Source organism: Anomaloglossus baeobatrachus, chromosome 4 (genome assembly GCF_048569485.1).
Source record: "Anomaloglossus baeobatrachus isolate aAnoBae1 chromosome 4, aAnoBae1.hap1, whole genome shotgun sequence".
Classification (NCBI taxonomy): Eukaryota; Metazoa; Chordata; class Amphibia; order Anura; family Aromobatidae; genus Anomaloglossus; species Anomaloglossus baeobatrachus.
In genome coordinates, this window is record NC_134356.1 from 627811180 (window position 1) to 627833413 (window position 22234).

Below are 22234 nucleotides of genomic sequence, written 5' to 3' on the forward strand. Positions count from 1 at the left end.
TATATATATATATATATATATATATATATATATATATATATATATATATATTGCTTAAGTTACATAAAGCAATGTATGTATAGTTACTTGATAAAATAAAGTTTCAATAAAGTTCAGCTTCAAATGGAAAATAGGGGGGGGGCGCCAAACTGAGTCTTTGCCCCGGGTGCCAGAAGAGCTAGATACACCTCTGCTTTAGGAATTTTTTACTCACCTGTCGCCGGCGCTGCTGTCTCCGGCGCTGCTGCTTCCGGGTCCGCAGTGCAGTGAATATTCATGAGCAAACTGAGCGGGCCTGGAAGCAAGTGACAGCAGAACCGAAGACAGCAACGCTGGAGACCGGTGAGCATAGAAAATTAATTTTTATTTCAAAGACACATGTTTTCTCTGGTACATGTCACACTGATATCACACAGATCACATCAGTGTGTGGTCCGTGTGACATCAGTGCTGCCGGAGAAAAACTGACTTATCTCCGTGCGGAACACACGGGAACGCGTGTGCACCACACAGATACACATCCATGAAAAAACACGGATGTGTGCGCAGACCCATTGATTTTAATGGGTCTGTGTATGTCCGTGTCTTCGGTACGTATGAAAACAGACGTCATACGCACCGAAATCACTGACGTCTGAAAGGGGCCTTAGATTCAGATAAGGTTAGAGTGCAGTGGAGTTCCAACATGAAGGTCGTTAAATACCTAAGGCTGTAGTTAGTGGGTGATCCTGTTAGTTCTGAAGAAGCAGAACGACTGTGAGGTAGCGTGAAGTGCTCTTAACGACAGGAACTTCAGATACAAGAACTAAGGACTAGAAACGGACAAATGGCTCCAATACTAGAGACTGAGCTAGTTGATGTACTGCAAGCCGGGCCTCTGACCCTTTCTGGTCGGGGTAAGAACCAACTTCGATGTGGCAGGGATACACGTTTTGGCACAGAACCTTCAGCAGCGACTGCGAGCAGAGAGCTCTTTGCTCGGACTATTGTGCCCCTTACTCCCTCTTGTCTTAAGACAATAGGGCTTCCAGAGGTAATGAAAAAGATGCTATGGCTCAGTCTGAGGGCCTGGGTCTCGATCCCAGCCGTAATGAGTGTACCCCTTGGAGATTCTCTAGAGCAAGGGAAGATGCAGGTAGTCCAATAAATAAGAAGATGGATGGGTTGTCTCAAAACAACATAAATTATCAGTTTAAGCGATGAATGTATGTTTACTTGGGGTCTGACCTCTGGGGGTCCCAGAGGTCAGAAGTAGTTTCAGGAAAAAGACTGAACCGTCTGCCTTGAAAATGTCGATGGGTCCACCAGCATCTCAGACATCACATCACGTATTCTTAAATTTCTGGCAAAGGCTCATCATTTCAAGGTTACCCCTCTCCTACCACAGTCTCGCTACCATGCACACGCACATATATATACACACACACACACAGAATGTCATGGCCAAAAATGTTAACAACCTTGAAGTTGTTCCAGAAAATGAATTACACCCTCTACACTGCCCCTCTCCATAATACACGCTGGGCTGCAGGATGACGCGCCAGCCCTGCTCTGCTCCACTGATCCTGCCTACAGTCCAGGCACATGGCTAATTTGCATGCACCGCCCCTTCGCATGCAATATAGCCATGTATATTGCCCCCCCCCCACACACACACACATCCAGCCCCCTCTGCTGTGACAGTGATTGGGGCTCAGTGAAGAGGGGAGTCCGACTGGCCTGGGGCTAAAGCTAAGCAATCACCCCGGGCCCCCCTCTTCACCGGCCCTCATACACCAGTCATGGTTGTAATACCCTGTTGGAGGCCCTGGTCTATAGTGTCAGAACAAGTCTATAGTGAATGTTCAATACTGCAAAGTCTATGTCAGCCATACAACTACAAGGAGAACTAAAGAAAGTCTTCCTGGCAAAAACTCTGCAAACAGCAGCATGAATCTCAGTTTCATAAGCTGCATGACAAAGTGGGGGGAGGCATAAGAGAATTCAGTTTATTCCTTAGGCTATGTGCGCACGTGTGCGCTCTGCACGGCACCTAAAAGGTGCGCTTCAGAGCGCAGCTGAAAAGCTCCGTTCTGAAGCGCATGGTGCCGGCGAGAACGTGCGCTCTGCCTGCAGATCCTGCCATAGACAGAGCAGGAGCTGTCGGCAAAGCGCACGGAAGAAGTGACATGTCACTTCTTGAACGCAGCGCTTCGGGCAGCAGCCGAAGCGCTCGCGCTCTAAGACGCCACGTGCGCACGGCCCCTGCACAATCTTCATAGACTGTGCAGGGGACGCAGGACGCATGCAGTTACGCTGCGCTACAAAGCGCAGCGTAACTGCATGAATTACGCACACGTGCGCACATAGCCTCATATATCTTTATACATGATCCCAACTTGCGCACAGATACCTGCATAATGTATAACATATTCTCGCTCATCTGACATTTGCTGCCCTTGGTGAGTGTACCGGCTGCTGGTAGGTTCAATGCGAGACACAATTTCAGCCAGATCGGTGAAACCTGGAACCATGCCAGCCTATAAATGGGGAGAGAAACCATGTAAGTAAGGCATCACACGGCCATAGTTAGAGGACACAGCTAATTATCAGGTACTTACACCACCCTCCTCCCTCTCATCTAATTCAGGGGCTCTGTGATCTTGTAGCATTTTCATAATGACGTCTCCTCGATGCCACTCTGTAAATATAAGTTTCCCGTAGTCGTATCCAATATCCTGCATTGTACATAATAGATAAGATACTGTCATGAGGCGGACGTGGGACAGTCCAGGGTGAGGCCAAATATACAACTAAACAGGGGTACAACCACGACAAAACAAGGGGTACATCGGGGACACTTTAACAACGGAAGGCCCTGGCACTAGTGAGAGAGAGAAGATGGACACCTCCTACACTTACCTACCACTGTACCATATGTAGCACCCATGGGGCAAGGGGTTAACTTTACTAGTCGCCAGGCCTGTGTGTGATGTCGGGTCAGGGGGATGTCGCGGGTGGCCCTACCTGGCTTCGTGACCCCGAGGTGTAAAATAAAGAAGAGGGGGGATGATGGTGGAGGCTTTGTCTCGTGACACCACCTGCGGTATGCAGCCAGGGAATAGCCACCGCTGCTGTCGCTGTCCTCCAGGGCGGAGGGTTGTAGCAGCTAGGATGTTTCTGCTCCCCACAGGTGGAGCGGGCCCCGGGGAGGATGCTGAGGGGAGTAGCAATCACGGGCGCCGAAGCGCGGGCGCCGGCGCCAGCAAGGATAGGTGGACACAGTCTCTGCGGGTTCAAGGTTTCTTTACTCACAGTCCTGGTTTACCCAGGGGATGCCAGTCACTGCCGTGATGGGCTCCAGTCGATCCCGGATCCGTCGGAGGTCAGAACCGGTATGGTGGTCGATAGGCCCTTCCTCCTTGCGCTTCTAGAGGTGGATCCCCATGGCCTGAAGCTACTTGGGGACCCCGGTTCTTGAAAAGTGCACTTCTGTCCCATATGCAGGTGCCGCGGGTCCGTGGTGGGGCCTCACTTAGATCGCGACTCTGGACCCTAGGTTGCACTGTGCTCCGGGAACTGTGGTTGCCAGAGGGACATAAAATCCCCCTAGCCTGCAGACGTTGGTGCTACAACTTGAAGTATGTTCCACCCTAGGGTTCTGCACCCTGCATTGCGCCGGTCCATAGAGAGCAATGAAGTTCTCCCCTCAGTAACCGTATTAACTTTTGCATCCCACCAGAGCCACCGGCAACCAGTCTGCACCTTCCTCTTCTGCTGGAGAACTCTCTAACTGTTGTGTTGGTTCCTACTTCCCCTGGTAGCTGCTCCTCCCCCGGGTGCCCTGTCACTAGTGGGTGGCAGCCACCCCATGTTTAGTGACTACCTTAACACCCAACCCTAGCCCAGTCCCCATTGGGGAGGGCAACCTATTGGTTGTGTGTTGTGTGTGGTGAAACTGGTACCGACCTCCTCTGGATCCAGGATGAGTACCGCACGTTAAGGGAGATCCTGTTTGGAGGTCCTTGATGGCTTAGGAATTATCCCTATTTGCACTTTAGGTAAATATGGTTTTCTTGGTTGATATACTGCATATGTGTCTTTAAAACTTGTTCCCAGTACGATATCTGTAACATGGGATTTTTCCCCTGTACTTATTACATTTGTACTTTTCTTCCTCTTTAGAGAGTTATTGGGTCTTGTGTTCTGCATTTATATTACACTAGAAGGTGGCCCGATTCTACAGATCGGGTATTCTAGAATTTACGTATTGTGTAGTTAATGTATGATTTTTGTTATATATATATATATATATATATATATATATATATATATATATATATATATAGATTATGTTGTCTGTAGTTACCAAGTGTTTGTGTAGGGGCTGTACATGTTCTGGGTGTTGTCTGGGTGTGGCGGGGGGTGATAGCGGTGTTGTTTGTGTGTTGCGTTGTGTGTCGTTATTTGTGGAGCGCTGTGTGTCTGTATCGTTGTGTATGTGTGTTGCGCGGTTTGTGTGGGTGTGGGGTGTGTGTGTGTGTGTGTTTTGGGGGGAGGTATGTTTTGTGCAATGTGTGTGTTGTGCGTTATGTGCGTATATTTGTGTGTGCCGCGGTGTTTGTGTGTTGGGTGTTGTGTGTGTGCGTCGTTGTCTGTGTGTGTGGGTGTCTGTGTAGGGCAGTATTTGTGGTTCCCAGTGTGTGTGTGGTGTGTTGTGCAGTGCGTGTGTGGCAGTGTGTGTGTGTGTGTGTTTTGGGGGGAGGTGTGCACCCCCCATCGTGCTCCATCCCCCATGCTGCGCACCCCCCATCGTGCTCCATCCCCCATGCTGCGCACCCCCCATCGTGCTCCATCCCCACTTCCCATTGTGCTCCATCCCCCATGCTGCGTACTCCCCATCGTGCTCCATCCCCCATGCTGCGCATTCCCCATCGTGCTCCATCCCCCATGCTGCGCACTCCCAAACGTGCTCCATCCCCCATGCTGCGCACTCCCCATCGTGCTCTATCCCCCAAGCTGCACACTCCCAAACGTGCTCCATCCCCCATGCTGCGCACCCCCCATCGTGCTCCATCCCCCATGCTGCGCACTCCCCATTGTGCTCCATCCCCTATGCTGCGCATTCCCCATCATGCTCCATCCCCCATGCTGCGCACTCCCAAACGTGCTCCATCCCCCATGCTGCGCACTCCCCATCGTGCTCCATCCCCCATGCTGCGCACTCCCAAACATGCTCCATCACCCATGCTGCACACTCCCAAACGTGCTCCATCCCCCAATGCTGCGCACCCCCCATCGTGCTCCATCCCCCATGCTGCACACTCCCAATCGTGCTCCATCCCCCATGCTGCGCACCCCCCATCATGCTCCATCCCCCATGCTGCGCACTCCCCATCGTGCTCCATCCCCCATGCTGCGCACTCCCCATCGTGCTCCATCCCCCATGCTGCGCACCCCCCATCGTGCTCCATCCCCCATGCTGCGTACCCACCATCGTGCTCCATCCCCCATGCTGCGCACTCCCCATCGTGCTCCATCCCCTATGCTGCGCACCCCCCATCGTGCTCCATCCCCCATGCTGCGCACCCCCCATCATGCTCCATCCCCCATGCTGCGCACCCCCCATCGTGCTCCACAGTCACACATCAGACATTATACACGAACACATCTGATCGCATACACTCACACACACACACCCCACTTCTCCCTGTGCCCTCCGGTGGGCGGTCCCAGCAGCTGTGCTGCACGCCGTGCTCCTCTGCCGACACTCACAGATCCGATCGCATACACTCACACACACACACACTCACACATCAGAACACACATCCAATTGCATACACTCACACACACTGACGATATCGCACATACGCGCTCACACAATCACGACATCCGGAGATACCACATGCTTCCGGCCATGTGATCCTCCGGCAGGTACTGAGGTGTGTGTAAGAGTGAGTGTGATCTGATGTGTGTGTGTGTCTGTACTTATGTGTGTGCGGGTGTTCCGCCGCTGCAGGACCTTGATGCGCTCACCTCGGGGCGAGAGGCCATTCCGTGTGGGGGGCGGAGCCTGGGCGAGAGTGACCAATCCGTGCGGGGGGCGGAGCCGAGGCGAGCGGCCAATCCGTGCGGGGGGGAGGAGCCGGGGCGAGCGGCCAATCCGTGAGGCCGAGCGGCCAATCCGTGCGGGGGGGTGGGGCCATGGCGAATCCATGAAGCCGAGCGGCCAATCCGTGCGGGGGGCGGGGCCATGGCGAGCCCAGCGACAAATCCGCTGTTTGTCACCGTAAGGACATGGCCAATCCGTGCAGGGGGGGGCGGACCCGAGGCGAGGCGAGCGGCCAATCCGTGCGGGGGGGGAGGAGCCGAGGCGAGCGGCCAATCCGTGCGGGGGGGCGGGGCCATGGCGAGCCCAGCGGCCAATCCGCTGTTTGTCATTGTAAGGACATGTCACGGTAAGGACACAATTTTGGAGCAAGACAGACAGACAGACAGAATAAGGCAATTATATATATAGATACCATTAGGAAACCGGTTTTACTATTATTTGTTCATCAACTCCCCCCTTCCACTCTCCTGTGGTTGTTTTAAGATATTTTTACTTCATGTCTGTTTGTGATTTTCTAATAAAATTGTCTATTTTTTGCACAAATTACTCTGTTTCTCTTGTTCTTAAAATGTAATTCTGAGTAGTGCATACACCAGTCTAGCTATACCTATGCTAGCCAGGTGATATTATGGTTAGCTCATTTTTGAGAATTTTGTTTCTAATACCTTAAGGGAGGTACAGTACCCTGTGGCGACTGAAGCCTCAGGGGCGCCACATCTGCACTCCAAGCCTGTCCCTATACAGCTACCTCACCTGTCACCGAACAGGAACCTTAAGCCCTGGAAAGACCCTACAATAGTCCCTGGCTAGGGAGTGGGTAGGTAAGGATCACTAGTCCCACTGATGCGCTGAAACAACACACCACGGAAGGAAGACAGACAGGGAGGAAAAACAACAAATATCTGCTGCAGTCAGATCCAAGACTGCAGCCACCACACAAACTTAAAGAGAAGGCTCCTTCAGCTCCTTTCACATTCTTCAGGCCAAGCATCCAAATGAATCAGATCTGAGAATAATCAGCACCCTCTGCTGGTAGCAGAGGGTATATAAAGGGACTGGGAGTGGTCCCAAACCAGAGACATCTGAGATGGTAATGAGACTGCTTGCTGGCAGGGAATACTGACATTAACCCTCTCTTGCCCAAAGGAAAGGGAATGCATTTAAATAGCAGAGTATCACAAAGTAAAGTGAGACTCAGACCCAGAACCTGTCACTAAACTCTTATAGCAGAGAGACGACCATGAGAGATACTGAGGGCAGATGAGGGAGTATACAAGAAGATATGTGGTGGCATATCAGGCTATAATTAGAATGACGTTGTGTAATCTTGGGTCCATACATACATGTGTACCGCCCCGTGCTCGGCTGCAGCCGAGCCGCTCGGATCCAGGCTCGTTTGTGGGTGGTCCGAGCGCCTCCGGTCCCGGGGTCACTTCGCTCTGAAAGGGGCTAGCGCTTTGAAGGGGACGTAGGTTTATGGCCAGGGCCGTGGTTTTGGTAAAGTTCGTGACGCCACCCACGGGACGTGGTGAATGTGGACACCACCGCTGCTGTTTACTAGGCACCGGGGGCAGATGTTGAGCAGCAAGGTGTTAACCCCTCCATGGGTAGGGGTGATGGCCCCGGGACCCGGTTGGGAAGAACGGGCTGGTGTGGTGCGCGGCCCGAAGGCACAGTTGTACTCACGATGATTGACACACACGAGTCTCTGGTAAACCAAGATAATGGTGGTCGGTGCTCGCAGCCGGCTGCGTCTGGTCCCCCACCCGGTTTGGTGGTCTCTGCCTCTTTCCTGCACCTTGTTGTGTAGTTATGGGCTGCCCGCGCTTCAGCGACGGGAGCCCGCTCCCCGGCTTTGTGGACGTCGGGAGAGCCCGTTGCCCCCAGACGCTGGCCCGTGGGATCTCTCTGCCTGTGCGGTGGCTTTCTACCCCCCTCGGTGGGCTGTTGTCTTCAGTCGGGACTTGGTTGGGAAAGGACCTAAAGTCCAGACCTCAATCAGTTAATTAACTTGGTCCGGTAGTTTCTGGACCTCGTTTCAGGGTCTGAGTACCCCCCTTTGTGCTCCGGTTTCCAGTCGGTTCCCCGGTTCGGTACCGGCGGGCCACTACCCTGTCCCGGTCCCTTACGGTTCCACCGAGCAGTCTTTCTGGCTCCTGCAGGCTGAGGCCACCGTATGCCTCCTAGCCAGAGGTGGCTGGGCTCCGACCCAGACACCTGTTGTCAGACTGCGGCAGACCTGGGCACAGGTCTGCCTTTGCACTTGAACTTCATTACTCGAACACTCAAACTGCACTCTATACTTTCTTCCCGCCTCAGGACCTATGAGCTCCTCGGTGGGCGTGTCAAACCGCCTGGCTCCGCCCCCTGGTGTGTCCATCAAACCCTGAGGGAGGTGACTAGGGTTTGTGTTTGGCTGGGGTTACGTAATGTGGGACTGGTGTTGTGTGGGGCGCTATTTGTGACTACCTGACTAGTCCAGGGCGTCACACATGCTGGCATATAACATGCATATAAGCTATTTATGTATGTATGGTAGAATAAAAAGGCTGTGTGTCAGGAAATGGGCTACTCAGGGTCCACAACGGCACTGCCCAACTTAGGTGATCTAAGGCATGTTTTTCCTCTATCAATACATTGTCATCAACATACAGCTCTCCTTGACTCTGTCGTCTGATATCACCCTAGATGCACATAGCCTCTGTGATTGGAAGCAGTCAGACATGCTGACACTTACGGTGGGGGCGCGTTTGACTGCAACCAATCACAGAGATGCCAGTGGGCGGGGAAAACAGTGAATATGCATCAGGCTAATGAGCGGCCCCAAAAGTAGAAGACACAGCTGCAGGAGCAGTTACTTGTGAACTCAACATAAATATGGGATCAATAAAGTGTACACCTCGTTACTGGGGTTAAAGGTAAAGTAAGGTGGATAGCTTTACCTCTGCACCTTAGGTTAGCCCACATGTCAACCTAAGAATTTGTGACCCCATCAGGCCTGGCATCTGAAACCCTGAAAAATGGAACTCGGATGGAACCCCAAAAAAGCCACTTTGTGCTCCATCTTGCCTTCCAATCCACCCCTTTTTAGGTGGTTCAACTTTTCAGGGCTTCAAATAGAAGCACCAAAGGTGATATGAACCCGCCCTTAGTCTCACTTCTGAAATTTGCTATTTTGTGTACTGGAAACACCTGGTACACTTCTGGGTACTCTTGGACTTCAATATTAATAACTCTTCATGGTACATAGACATTTCACTAAATTTCACAATACGAACTGCAAAATAGATGTCTTAGACCAGATAGTGTTGGTATACTTACTTTAAAAATCCATGTCAATATGGCTGCATCATCTTTTTTGAAACTTTCTAGGCTAATAGCATATTACGAGTGCAGATTCAGCTTTAGCTGATCTCTTAAATTGCTCAAGTTAATATCAGGATTATACAGCCATTCTGCAAAGGATTTTCAATGTAAGTACACCAGACTCATCAGGGCTAAGATATCTATTTAAAAATTTATGCTGTTTACATTATTAGATCCACTTTAAGACTATATGGACTGACATTTAAAGAGATTTAGTTTATCAATTTTCACAACATATAGGATAAAAGTGAAGATAAAGATCACAGCTTTGGCCAACTTACAGATACTTCCTGGAAGCGCCGGAATTCTGATGTGGAGAAGCGCTGTACCGGGGGGCACAGATACTCACAGTAGCCACTGAGCTTCACCATCTCCAGCTGCCGCACACAAGAGACATATGACAAGCGGGACTGAAGCTCTGCCATGTCTGGGATCTAATAATATAAAAGATTTAAAAAATGATAAACTACAGAGAAGCCTAAGATTGGGTCCAGGAAATGTGACCACTTATGGTCTACTGGACAGACTGGTTTGGTCTTCAATAGCTGATAAAGCATTATTAAAATAATTGCTTGGCCAACAAGCCTTACCAACTAAGCACAGAAGGGTGGTCTTTGGTTTCCAATATGCTGTTATTATTCATTGGTTCCTTCGTTGTCGTCATATGCACCATCCACAAGCTATGGCCATCATTATACAGGATGGTTATAAGCATCTAAAGATGTCCCCTCTGAATTGGCCTTGACTATAAAAAGAAAGTAGAGTCCTAAAGTAAGGCTACTTTCACACATCAGGTTTTTGCCATCAGGTACAATCCGGAAAAAAACGGGTAAATCGGATCCGGTACCGCATCCGGTTTATCCCCATAGACTTGCATTGTAACCGGATTGTACCTGATGGCTTTGCGTTGAATCCGTTTTTTTCCGGATGCGGCAAAATTTATCAAAGCGGCGGCCGGAGGCAACGTGTCTTGCAACGTTTTTTTGTCCGGCAAAAAAAACGCATCGCGCCGGATCCGGCGCGATACGGCGTATTTTACAATGAAAGCCTATGGACGCCGGATCCGGCGCAATGCGGTAAAAAATGGATGCGGCTACCGGATCCGTTTTTGTAAACTGCGCATGCACCAAATTAATTAAAAAAGCTGATCCTTCAAAAAAAAGGACAAACCGGATGCAAAAACGGATGCAAACCGTATCCACCGGATCCGGTTTTGTACGCATCCGGCATAACGGATCCGTTAAAAACCGGATCCGGTGGATACGGTTTTACATTTTTTTGCCGGATCCTTTGGATCAGGAAAAAAAAGGATTGTGCCTGAATGCAGAAAACTGATGTGTGAAAGTAGCCTACCTGAGAATAGTCAGGGGGGCGGTCCTAATCCCATCTATAATCATGCCGCCCTGGTATAACAAAGGAGCTTCCGCACCATCTGGGGCATGTGCAGTCAACCGAACTGGACTGGTCCCAGTTTTATCTGTACTAGCAGATGAGTTGGATGCCACTGGAGATGAATTTTAATGTAAGGATGGTATGACTCGTGAGGAGACTGGGACCACCCCCTTGACTCTTTACAGATAGCCCATGATGTGTTAGGATTTTATTTTGGTTTTTTTTTATGTTCTAGGTCCTATTTAAAACAGTTACATCAATACAAATCTATGACTGTCCTGTATAACACTATAGCTGCATTTTATGCAGTTTATGATTGTTATATTAAATGAGAGGTACACTTTACAAAAACCCTAAGGCTATGTGCGCACTAGAAATGTCCTTTTTCTCAAGAAACTTTCTTGAGAGACAGTCTGGGAGTTGAAGATTCCCGCACCTGCGGGAAAAAAACGCACCAAATCCGCGGTAAAAACGCATGCGTTTTTACTGCAGATTAGCCGCGATTTTACCGCGGATTTTCCGCAGGTTGTTCCTGACACATGCAAGTATAGAAATTCCGGGGGTATTCCGCAGATAATAATGGACATGCTCATTTTCTCAAGAAAGTTTCTCGAGAAAATTTTCTCAAGATATTTTCTTAAGAAAAATCCGCAGTGTGCGCACAGATATTTTTTTTACACATAGGTTTTGCTGGGAAATGTCTGCAGAAAGATTTCTAATCTTTCTCAAGAAATTTCCGCGGCAAATCCGCAGGTAAATCCGCAGGTAAAACGGTCTAGTGCGCACATAGCCCTCAGTGACCAAACTAGGAAAAAGACAGGTCTAAGGCCCTGTGCGCACTTGCCGGTTTTTGCCGCGGATTTTTTGCGGCTTTGCTGCATGTTTCACTGCAGAAAATGTTCATAACATCTGTGCAGTGATTCACCAGCAAATCCTATGGGAAAAAAAAAATCCTGTGCGCACTATGCGGAATTTGACAGCTGCATGTTTTGCTGCGGGATTCCAGGAGCAAAAACAATTGCATATCACTTCTTTTCCGCACGTCGCTGCGGGATTTCACTCCATTGACTGCAATGTAATTGTGAAATCCCGCAGGGAATAACGCAGGCAGCAAATTCTGTGCGGTTCATTGCGTTTTCCTGCGTTATCCCCTCCGGTATTTCGTGGTTTACCTGCGGTAATGTACATCGCTGCCTGCGGTTTGCAGGGAAGTGATGTCATTATGACAGGAAGAGGAAGCCGTGCAGAGTAAACACACACATCACAGACACAGACATAGAACACAGACACAGACATATAGAATACACATAGAAAGCAAACGGAAATATAGAAAAAAAAACACGTGGGCTCCGCTGTATTTTTACCTTCCAGCCGAGGTAAGCACACAGCGGCAGCCCTGTATTCTCAGGCTGGAGAGGGCGAGGGGCAGGGTTAATGTCCCCCGCCTCCCTCCCACCTCCCACAGCCGAGAATATCAGCCGCAGCTGCCCCGGGACTGTCGCATGCATTATGCGGCAGTACCGGAGTGTCCCCAGCTCTTCTAGATGCCATGATGCTGTGGCGATCCAGGTAATAAGGAGTTAATGGCAGCGGATCGCCGCCACTAAGTCCAGGTGTGGCGCCCCTGACCTGGTCAGGCACCACTGAGTACTGCACCCATGCTGGGGACAGTACAATACAGGTAATCCAGAAGGCTGACAGGGGTGTGGAACACAGGCGCATAGTAATCAGCTCTCACACATGTACCCATGAGAGGACCCCTGGGGATCCCAGGAGGGGGAAAAGCCTTGACCTTCACTGGAATAGTGGAGGGGGCCAAAAGCCTCCATCTCCTCTCAAGGGGTGTGGTAAGAGAATCTGGTTGCTAGGTGGCGTAGGCAAGAACAGGAGAGGAGGGGCAGTGAGTCAGTTAGAGCAGAACTCCATAGGGCTCAGTGAGGAGCAGACCTGTGGGGCTGTTGCTGTCTAACAGCGCCCGCGCAGTGGCTACTGACGGGGGAGAACGGTCAACTAGGAGTGCTACCCGAAATCCATCTTCAGCTAGAGAGAGAGCAACGGAGTGGGAAGTAAGGAGACTGCTAGAGAGTACCAGGCCCAAACGGGCGGCAGATCCCGAAGCGGAGATAGATCCAGCTTTCTTTTGCTAAACCTGCCGGTGTGGGGCTCTCAAAGCCCACGCCACAACACCACAAAAAGCCGCAGCCACGTAGCCACAGTTAGGGCCCATAGCTCACAGGAGGCAAGAAGCTGGAGTGATCTGGCCCAGGCAACAAGCACACGGCAAACGAAGGGGAGTGAGGCTTCAGCAACTTCCCTGGGTGACCCCCATAGGGACTCAAAGTCGGGGTCACCCCAAACCACCAAGGGCTAAGGAAGGCGAGTTAGTAGTCACCCTCACAAGTCAGCCTGAAGGACACCTGGTTCCCGCCTGGTTCATCCCAGCTACGCCCGGGTTACTCACCCTGCCACCTGAAGTGAGTAAAAACCCTGAAAGACATTCTGCCTGTGTGGAGTTATTCTGCGCCTTGTGGTACTACGCACCTACATCGGGCCCTGGGGCTTGCCTCACTCTCAGGAGGCTATTCCAACTAACTGCACATACCATCAGCCCCAGGCGACCCTCAACCTGCAGTGGCGGTCCCTACTGGCCGCAATACTGAGAGTGGCGTCACGACAAGAAGAAGATCTCCTACCTGTGACCAGATCCAGCTGAGTGGAGTCCCTGAAGGTAATGCACCGACACAACACCTGTGGGGCTTCACATCTGGCGTCACGAACAGGATAAGGACTAGACCTGTTCAGACAGGTGACCATGTGCCTGGGTGGTCCGCTTGAAAAATTGGAAGCGCCGCCATATTGCCACCATGAAAAGCGCGCTGAAAAACAACAGCAGCCCGCGCTGGGAGAAGTTACCGCCCACGAAGAGGTGTGGCTACCCAGAGATCCCTTGCAGAGTTCTGACCTTGCCAGCTATGAGAGCGGAGGCGTTCAGAGACGTCGGGACAGAAAGGAAGCCACAAGCCTGCTGCTGGGAGAGGAGCTGCTGAAAGAGGCAGAGCAGAAACTGAACAGCTTGCTATCAGAGGCAACGGCGAGTACACAGCTGGAGAGTCGTGCAGAAGAGGGCGCAGAAGAAATGGCGTCTGACCGCAGAAATCCAGAACCGGGCTCCGCTGCCTGGTGGTATCGGGAGCTGGCCCAGTTCTGCGACCGACTGGAGACCCGGGTTGTGGAGCAGATCCGGGAAGAACGGATGGAAATGCTGGAGATGACCGCGGCGGTTCGGGCCTATGAAAGGAGAGCCGCGCGCCGAGTGCCAGACAGGACGGCGATGACGCAGACCCCGATGCTGCCACCGGTGGGTGAGTCGAGTGATGCCCCGGCCAGCGCAAGTGCCCCGACCCCTGCTGCTACGCCCGCGGTCCCCGAAGAGGCGTCCGGTGCGGCGACGCTGAAGCAGGCCGCAGCCCTGCTAGGCCCGGCCCGCCGAGACCCCACCGCCGCAGCAACGCTCGTCCGCGCCGCAAGTGAGGTGCTGAACCAGGCCGCAGCCACGCCAGGCGCGGCCCGCCAAGCCCAGACTGCTGCAGCGACGTCCAGCCCAGCCTGCACAGAGCCCCCTGCAACAGCGACACAGATCCAGGCCGCCGCCATGCCAGGCCCGGCCCGCCAAGACCAGGCCGCCGCCAGCCAGGGCGCGGCCCGCCAAGACCAGGCCGCCGCCAGCCAGGGCGCGACCCGCCAAGACCAGGCCGCCGCCATGCCAGGCGCGGCCCGCCAAGAAGAGATTACCTCATCATTTACCCCGGCCTGCAAGGCCAGAGCAGACACCGCTCCCCAGTCCAGAGAGGTCCCTGCTAGGAAGACCCTGATAGGGGAGGACCCCGAATACTGGAAGCTGAAGGCTGACCTAGAGGCCCAGTTCCCACAAGAGATGGTGGATCGGTATCTGCTCCCTCCGCATACCCCCAAGGAGATTCAGGCAACCCCTGCAGCCGCGCCAGAGAGTCCACCGCCCAGACCAGCTGAAGAAAGCCCATCCCCAGCACTGCCACCAAAGGAGTGCCAAGAAGAACTAAGGGGGAGAGGAGGCCAGGCAGCTGAGGAGCTGACTCCGGAGCCACCAGCAGTGGATCTATACTCAGAGCCGGAGATGTTACCCTATTCCCGTTGGGATGAGGAGGACTTGACACCGTCTGCTGACGAAGATCAGCCCAGAAACCTTACCTGGGGCCCTGCAGGCATTGAAGTAACAGCCCGGCAAAACCCAGCCCGCAGGACAAGGCGTCGCAATAGAACAACGCTGTCCCCTGCACCACAGTCTCCAGAGCAGAGAGAAGTCACAGCCAGAGACCTACAGGAGAAAAGGTTACTGAGAAGGTCCAAAGCCCAGGTCAGAGGACCCCTTTGCAGAGGAGTTGTGGAGGACTTTAACTTGAAAAGCGGATATGGCTTTATTGTAGCCCCTGGTATCAAAGAAGGGATATTTGTCAACAGAAGAGATGTGAGCGCTCATCTGCCTAGAGGACACCCTGGCAGAAACCTAAAGATGGGGGATTCAGTACAATTCACTATGCATGAAGGCGAAAGAGGATTGTATGCGCTTGACGTAGCACTATGTACCAGCAGACCTTACAGCCACCCCATGCTACAAGAAAGAAAAGACAGAGATACAGAAACAGATGCAGCAAAGGAAACAGATGAAGATCAAGAAAGAAAAGACAAGGAACCTACAGATGAAACTACCTCAGACGACGACAAAGACCAAGAAAGCAACAGGTGCCGCAGCCCTACAGGCCAAAGCCCTGGTATGGAGGAGTAAAGTAAAGTAAGAAGTTCAGCAGTTAGAAAGTTAAAGTTTTGGAAAGTTTGTTTTGCAACGTTTTAAAGTTCAAGCATGTGCCCACAAAAACTATTGTGAGAAAACCATAAACCTTAAGGCTATGAACTGGCTATAGCCACAAACTCTCGCAGTGTAAATAGTTACACCAGAGGGCACCACCACCACCAGAGTCAGCCTGTTTAGGGGCTTGGCTCGTCTGCAACCAGGAGGAGCCCGTCCGTATATAGGGCCTTGGCTCGCCTGCGACCAGAGAGCATGCCTGTTTATGGGGCCTGGCTCTCCACCACAAAGAGGGTACCTGGTCAGCACCAACTGTGGAGGCCGCCTCTGCATCCTGCCAGAAGAGGCTGAAGGCGCGGATCCACCAGGCCAGGTATACCCTGAAACCACCAGCCCATGAAAGCCGCCTCTACATCCTGCCAGAAGTGGCTGAAGCCGCGGCCAACGTGAGAGGGTTTTGGGTGGGTTAACAGACTTGTGGGTGGAGGGTGGTGATGTATGGTACCTGGTGCTTTTAAAAAAATGTTTTACATGTTTTACTGTTTTATGCATTTTAAAATGTTGTCTTGCAGCCCGAGGACGTGCTGGTGATAACTAAGGGGGAATGTGGCGCCCCTGACCTGGTCAGGCACCACTGAGTACTGCACCCATGCTGGGGACAGTACAATACAGGTAATCCAGAAGGCTGACAGGGGTGTGGAACACAGGCGCATAGTAATCAGCTCTCACACATGTACCCATGAGAGGACCCCTGGGGATCCCAGGAGGGGGAAAAGCCTTGACCTTCACTGGAATAGTGGAGGGGGCCAAAAGCCTCCATCTCCTCTCAAGGGGTGTGGTAAGAGAATCTGGTTGCTAGGTGGCGTAGGCAAGAACAGGAGAGGAGGGGCAGTGAGTCAGTTAGAGCAGAACTCCATAGGGCTCAGTGAGGAGCAGACCTGTGGGGCTGTTGCTGTCTAACAGCGCCCGCGCAGTGGCTACTGACGGGGGAGAACGGTCAACTAGGAGTGCTACCCGAAATCCATCTTCAGCTAGAGAGAGAGCAACGGAGTGGGAAGTAAGGAGACTGCTAGAGAGTACCAGGCCCAAACGGGCGGCAGATCCCGAAGCGGAGATAGATCCAGCTTTCTTTTGCTAAACCTGCCGGTGTGGGGCTCTCAAAGCCCACGCCACAACACCACAAAAAGCCGCAGCCACGTAGCCACAGTTAGGGCCCATAGCTCACAGGAGGCAAGAAGCTGGAGTGATCTGGCCCAGGCAACAAGCACACGGCAAACGAAGGGGAGTGAGGCTTCAGCAACTTCCCTGGGTGACCCCCATAGGGACTCAAAGTCGGGGTCACCCCAAACCACCAAGGGCTAAGGAAGGCGAGTTAGTAGTCACCCTCACAAGTCAGCCTGAAGGACACCTGGTTCCCGCCTGGTTCATCCCAGCTACGCCCGGGTTACTCACCCTGCCACCTGAAGTGAGTAAAAACCCTGAAAGACATTCTGCCTGTGTGGAGTTATTCTGCGCCTTGTGGTACTACGCACCTACATCGGGCCCTGGGGCTTGCCTCACTCTCAGGAGGCTATTCCAACTAACTGCACATACCATCAGCCCCAGGCGACCCTCAACCTGCAGTGGCGGTCCCTACTGGCCGCAATACTGAGAGTGGCGTCACGACAAGAAGAAGATCTCCTACCTGTGACCAGATCCAGCTGAGTGGAGTCCCTGAAGGTAATGCACCGACACAACACCTGTGGGGCTTCACACAGGCTTGATCATGGCAGCGTCTATGAAACAGCTGACATGATCAACCCGTAAGTAAAGGGAAAAAACACACACACCGAAAAATACTTTATTTTAAATAAAACATAAAAAATCTCCTGGTTCACCATTTTATTAACCCCCCTGAAACACACCGCTCCGGCGTAATCCACGTCCTCCGATGCTTGCATCCAGCCGCGACAGACACAGCTGAATGCAGCCTCGCAACGAGACAGCAGAGGTAACCACAGGGCATTTCCCACGGCCGGTAATGTGAACTCACTACCGACCGTGAGAAATGCAGCTTGTACTCACAGGGACTCTGACTATCTATCCCTCTATCTAACTATCTAGCCATCTCTCTATCTATTCTTCTATCTATCTATCTATCTGCTATCTAAGGCCATTTTTTTTATTATTTTTTTTTTCAATGTGCTTTATTGCATTAAATGCATTAAGCACATGTACCAACCCGCACGCAGCAAAACCGCTGCAATACCGCGAACAATACCTCGGTAAAGCCGCAGCAAACCGCGACAAACCGCATGCAGTTTTCGGGTGGGGTTTGCCGCGTTTTTTTTTTTATTTTTTAGGATATGTAATGTGTTCATGTAGCCATTAGATGGCCACAATGCAGTAAGTGCATCCCTGGTACTCTCGTGTTAGGGAGAGTTAATTGCAGGGAGGAGTTTAGTAATAAAAAGGCCAGGGACACAGGAAATAGTAGGAGAGACCCAAGTGGAGAGTAAGAAGCTGCATCTGTGGGAGATATGGTGAGAGTGGAGTCCTGTTAACTATAATTTAGCCTGACCTTCGGGTCGAATCCGGTTCCCAGGCACACAGCATCCTAGTGTGGAGGGGACAGGCTGAATTGTGTTCCAATTATGTGGGTTGAGTCCGTGTGGCAGGATGGTGTCCGCTCCCTGGCATATACCCAAAGAACCCCCTAAGTTGGTTGAAGGTCATTGGGCTCTAAAGCAAGAGCAGGAACTGAACAACCGGGCAGAGGAGTCCTGTCACAGAGGACTCCTTCAATAGCTTTGTGCTAAATCCCTGTGGGTGGGACGAGGGGTGACCGGAAGGACTTTTTGATTCTGTATGTAAAATGAAGTCGAGGGAGAGGATGAGGGGTTTGGGGGGCTCTACTGGAAGCCCGAGTGCCAGGTAAGCAGTCAGCCGGAAAAATGAAGTATAATCCTGTTGCTAACAGCAACCCTCTCGGGGGTCCAATAGTGTGACTGCTTACAGCGTGACGAAAAATTGTGTTTAAAGTTTGTCAGTAAAGACGTCATGTTCAAAAAACCCGTGAAAGTGTAAGTATTTGTGTGGCACCAAGAGAGACTACTTGATACCACTTTATTGTGCTGGAGAGGCAATCGAGGCTCACAGAGATAACACAGCCGAGCCTCTACCACGACTACATATGCCCCCCTCCGTCCCTCCAACACACCACCAGGTAGTAGATTTTTCTAACCCTTACATTTTTTGGATTTTTGAATGCTCTCTGTTCCGATTCCCAATGGGACATCATTTGTCTGGTCCTATCCAGGGTTCCCCAACTCCAGTCCTCAAGGCCCACCAACAGTGCATGTTTTCAGGATTTCCTTAGCATTGCACTGCTGTTGGAACCAGCACCTGGGCAGGTAATTACATTAACACCTGTGCAATACTAAGGAAATCCCAAAAACCTGCACTGTTGGTGGGCCTTGAGGACTGGAGTTGGGGACCTCTGCTATAGACAATCTATTACAATAGTCCTACAGACTACTGTAATGTTTCCGGGTTTTATGATCATGTAGATTACTTTAGTTTACGTGATCCTTTTTTTTTTTTGCTATTATAGTTTTGTAAAACCATCTCTTGAATTCTACCACATGGACTGGTGGCCGCCCAGTAATTTACCTTCACTTTTTTTCCCCAAGGGTTTATACGATTCCAGAGAAGCCACCAGCCCGACAGACTGTCTCCATAATTATATGTATTCCACTCCTCTTGCTGGCCAACATCTACTGCAAGAACTGTGCGTGCCCCCATAGAACGAGCCACATCGGCTAAGATCAGAACAAATGAAAAATGTAAAAAAATGAGGGATAGTTTTTAAATATTTATCTCCAATTCTCCTCTCTTACCTGGAAGATTATTGACATAGCATCCATCTAATAAGAGGTGATCGTCTACTGGATCACACAAAGGAGGAAGATAAGGCATGTAGGAGGTGGTAGCTCGAATGTAACGCCAAAGTATGCCTACAGAAGGATGACGAAATCAATTTTTTGCTGTTTCTATCAAATATCTTGCACAACATATGGTAGAACCATCTCAGACCTTCTCGGTGAATCCTCATTGAAGAAGAACTGATATCTGTTGTGATACAGAAATATGGCAACCACAGGTCCTAACACAAAAAGAAATGTTAAATGAAGTAAACAAAAAAAGTCAATCAAAACTATAAATACTTTACTTGGATTTGCCGCTGCCCAAAGAGATGAATGAGGGTTGTGTTGAATCTAGATCCTGATAACAGGGAGGTGATTGGGTAGGTGAGATCCAGAGCTGTCCTTGGCAGAGAAGACATCATCTGGTGCATAAAAAAGACATAAATGGTATTGAGTAAAAAACATAACTAGAGGTAAAGCATAAAAAAAATGACAATCATGAAAGATTTGGATTTCTTTGTGTCAGATGATCATATGATGCTCATGTCAATCTATGCAGGGTATTGCCAAGTCTAAAGGGCACTTTATGCGCTGCGATATCGCAATCGATATCGCTAGCGAGCGTACCCGACCTCGTCGATTGTGCGTCACGGGCAAATCGCTGCCCGTGGCTCACAACATCGCTTACACCCACGGCGGTTTGTGCGGCGTGACAGCGACGTCACACGGCAGCCGTCCAATAGAAGCGGAGGGGCGGAGATGAGCGGACGGAACATCCCGCCCACCTTCTTCCTTCCTCATTGCCGGTGGACGCAGGTAAGGAGATGTTCATCGTTCCTGCGGTGTCACACATAGCGATGTGTGCTGCCACAAGAACGACGAACAACCAGCGGCATGCACAACCAACGATATTATGAAAAGGAGTGACATGTCAACGTTGAACGATTTTTGACGTTTTTGCGATCGTTGATCGTCACTCCTAGCTGTCACATGCTGCAATGTCGCTAACGACGCCGGATTTGCGTCACAAACACCGTGACCCCGACGATATATTGTTAGCGATGTCGCAGCATGTAAAACACCCTTAAGAAGTCCATCTTCCTCATAAGTACTTTTCCATATGAAGAATGTATTAAAATAACTGAAGGTAAAACCAATGATTGATAGAAGAATGCTTACCTGTGCCCACTTGCTGGTTCTATCTTTAGTTCTGCTCCCATCAAGTTCTTCAGCATATACACCACAAACCAAAGCCCCCATGGATGTTCCACCCACCATGTCCACTGGAATGCCTGCTTCTTCCAAAGCCTTAATGATTCCTACATGAGCAAACCCCCTAAATACAAGAGTAACATAATAAATCTATAAAGGAATGTCTTTCAATTACAGTACTCAAAGAACCTCATCAGGGATTAGTTTGGAAGTTTCGCAAAGATGTAAAAAAACGACCTGAAGAAGTTTCTTAGGCTCCTTTCACATTGCGTTTTGCCTTACGTTCACAGGTCCCGTCGGGGCATCCGTCCGAACCGTCACTTCCCCCGCCCCGCAAAGCGTGTTTCGGACGCATGCGCCGGTAGGGCCATTCACTGTAATTGAGCACACTACGTTAGCGTGTGCTCTGTTTTGTGCCATTTTTGCACATATATGTTTTCTGCAGATGGACACCCGAATGTAGGCGGTTCGGACGGATGCCTCGACAGGACCTGTGTACGTAAGGCAAAACGCAATGTGAAAGGATCCTTACACACAAAGCAATAAAAAAACTGAATTGGTTCCACTAACCTGGCTCCGCCACCACCTAATACTAAGGCAATGGCATTCCCTGTTAGAGTTCGAGCAAGTCGGGAAAAGTCACTATGACAATCAACTTGGTTCTTCAGAATTTTGGAGTAGAATTCCAGCTGTAAAGATAAATTGGTTAAACTAAAAAGTTATAATTTCTAGATTTCTTTAGCTATGATTCAAAACCTCAACATTATAATATAAAAATACAACATTAAGAATAAATATCCCTAAAGCTTTAAAATATAAAAATGTATCTTTTCAAGTGTCTACTAGAACCATAACTAGTAAGGTCTACAAAGAAGTCATTTTGATCTATTTTACTCTTACCATTCTATGTGGTGGCCTCTTTGTGAACAACCTCTTTGGACCTCGAATATGAAAATGTCCCGAGAGCCAAGTCCTCAGTTTCAGCCATTCATCTGTTCCTGAAGGAGGAGGACCATCCATCCGATGGAGGAGAACAAGTTGTTTCAGAGCTCTAACGGGAGAGTTCTCAAGGAACTTTTCTAGCTACAGAGCGAAAACAACATTAGCACTAAGACAGCCATTAGTGATGGTGATTACAAAAAGGAATATTGACAGCTAAATTCCAATTCTGGCTAGTTATGCAATGAAGGGAATTTTGTTTACTTACCGTAAATTCCTTTTCTTCTAGCTCTAATTGGGAGACCCAGACAATTGGGTGTATAGGCTATGCCTCCGGAGGCTGCACAAAGTATTACACTTAAAAGTGTTAAGCCCCCCCCCTTCTGCCTATACACGCCCCGTGCTCTCACGGGATCCCCAGTTTTGGTGCAAAAGCAAGAAGGGGGAAAAAATTATAAACTGGTTTAAAGTAGATTCAATCCGAAG

At 50.4% G+C, this 22234-nt stretch overlaps 1 protein-coding gene across 2 annotated transcripts in view; it reads right to left on the reverse strand.

Moving 5' to 3' along the window:
• LOC142304195 (patatin-like phospholipase domain-containing protein 6) overlaps positions 1-22234 on the reverse strand; it is a 104313-nt gene that overhangs the window by 6056 nt on the left and 76023 nt on the right. For both annotated transcript variants that reach the window (XM_075346341.1, XM_075346342.1), the window contains exons 24-33: positions 21710-21892; positions 21380-21498; positions 20777-20933; positions 19903-20019; positions 19767-19836; positions 19571-19687; positions 19344-19492; positions 9739-9891; positions 2601-2717; positions 2393-2519 (exon numbers count right to left, since the gene is read on the reverse strand). In XM_075346341.1, the coding sequence (XP_075202456.1) occupies positions 2393-2519; positions 2601-2717; positions 9739-9891; positions 19344-19492; positions 19571-19687; positions 19767-19836; positions 19903-20019; positions 20777-20933; positions 21380-21498; positions 21710-21892 (1309 nt within the window). The remainder of the gene's footprint in view (positions 1-2392; positions 2520-2600; positions 2718-9738; positions 9892-19343; positions 19493-19570; positions 19688-19766; positions 19837-19902; positions 20020-20776; positions 20934-21379; positions 21499-21709; positions 21893-22234) is intronic.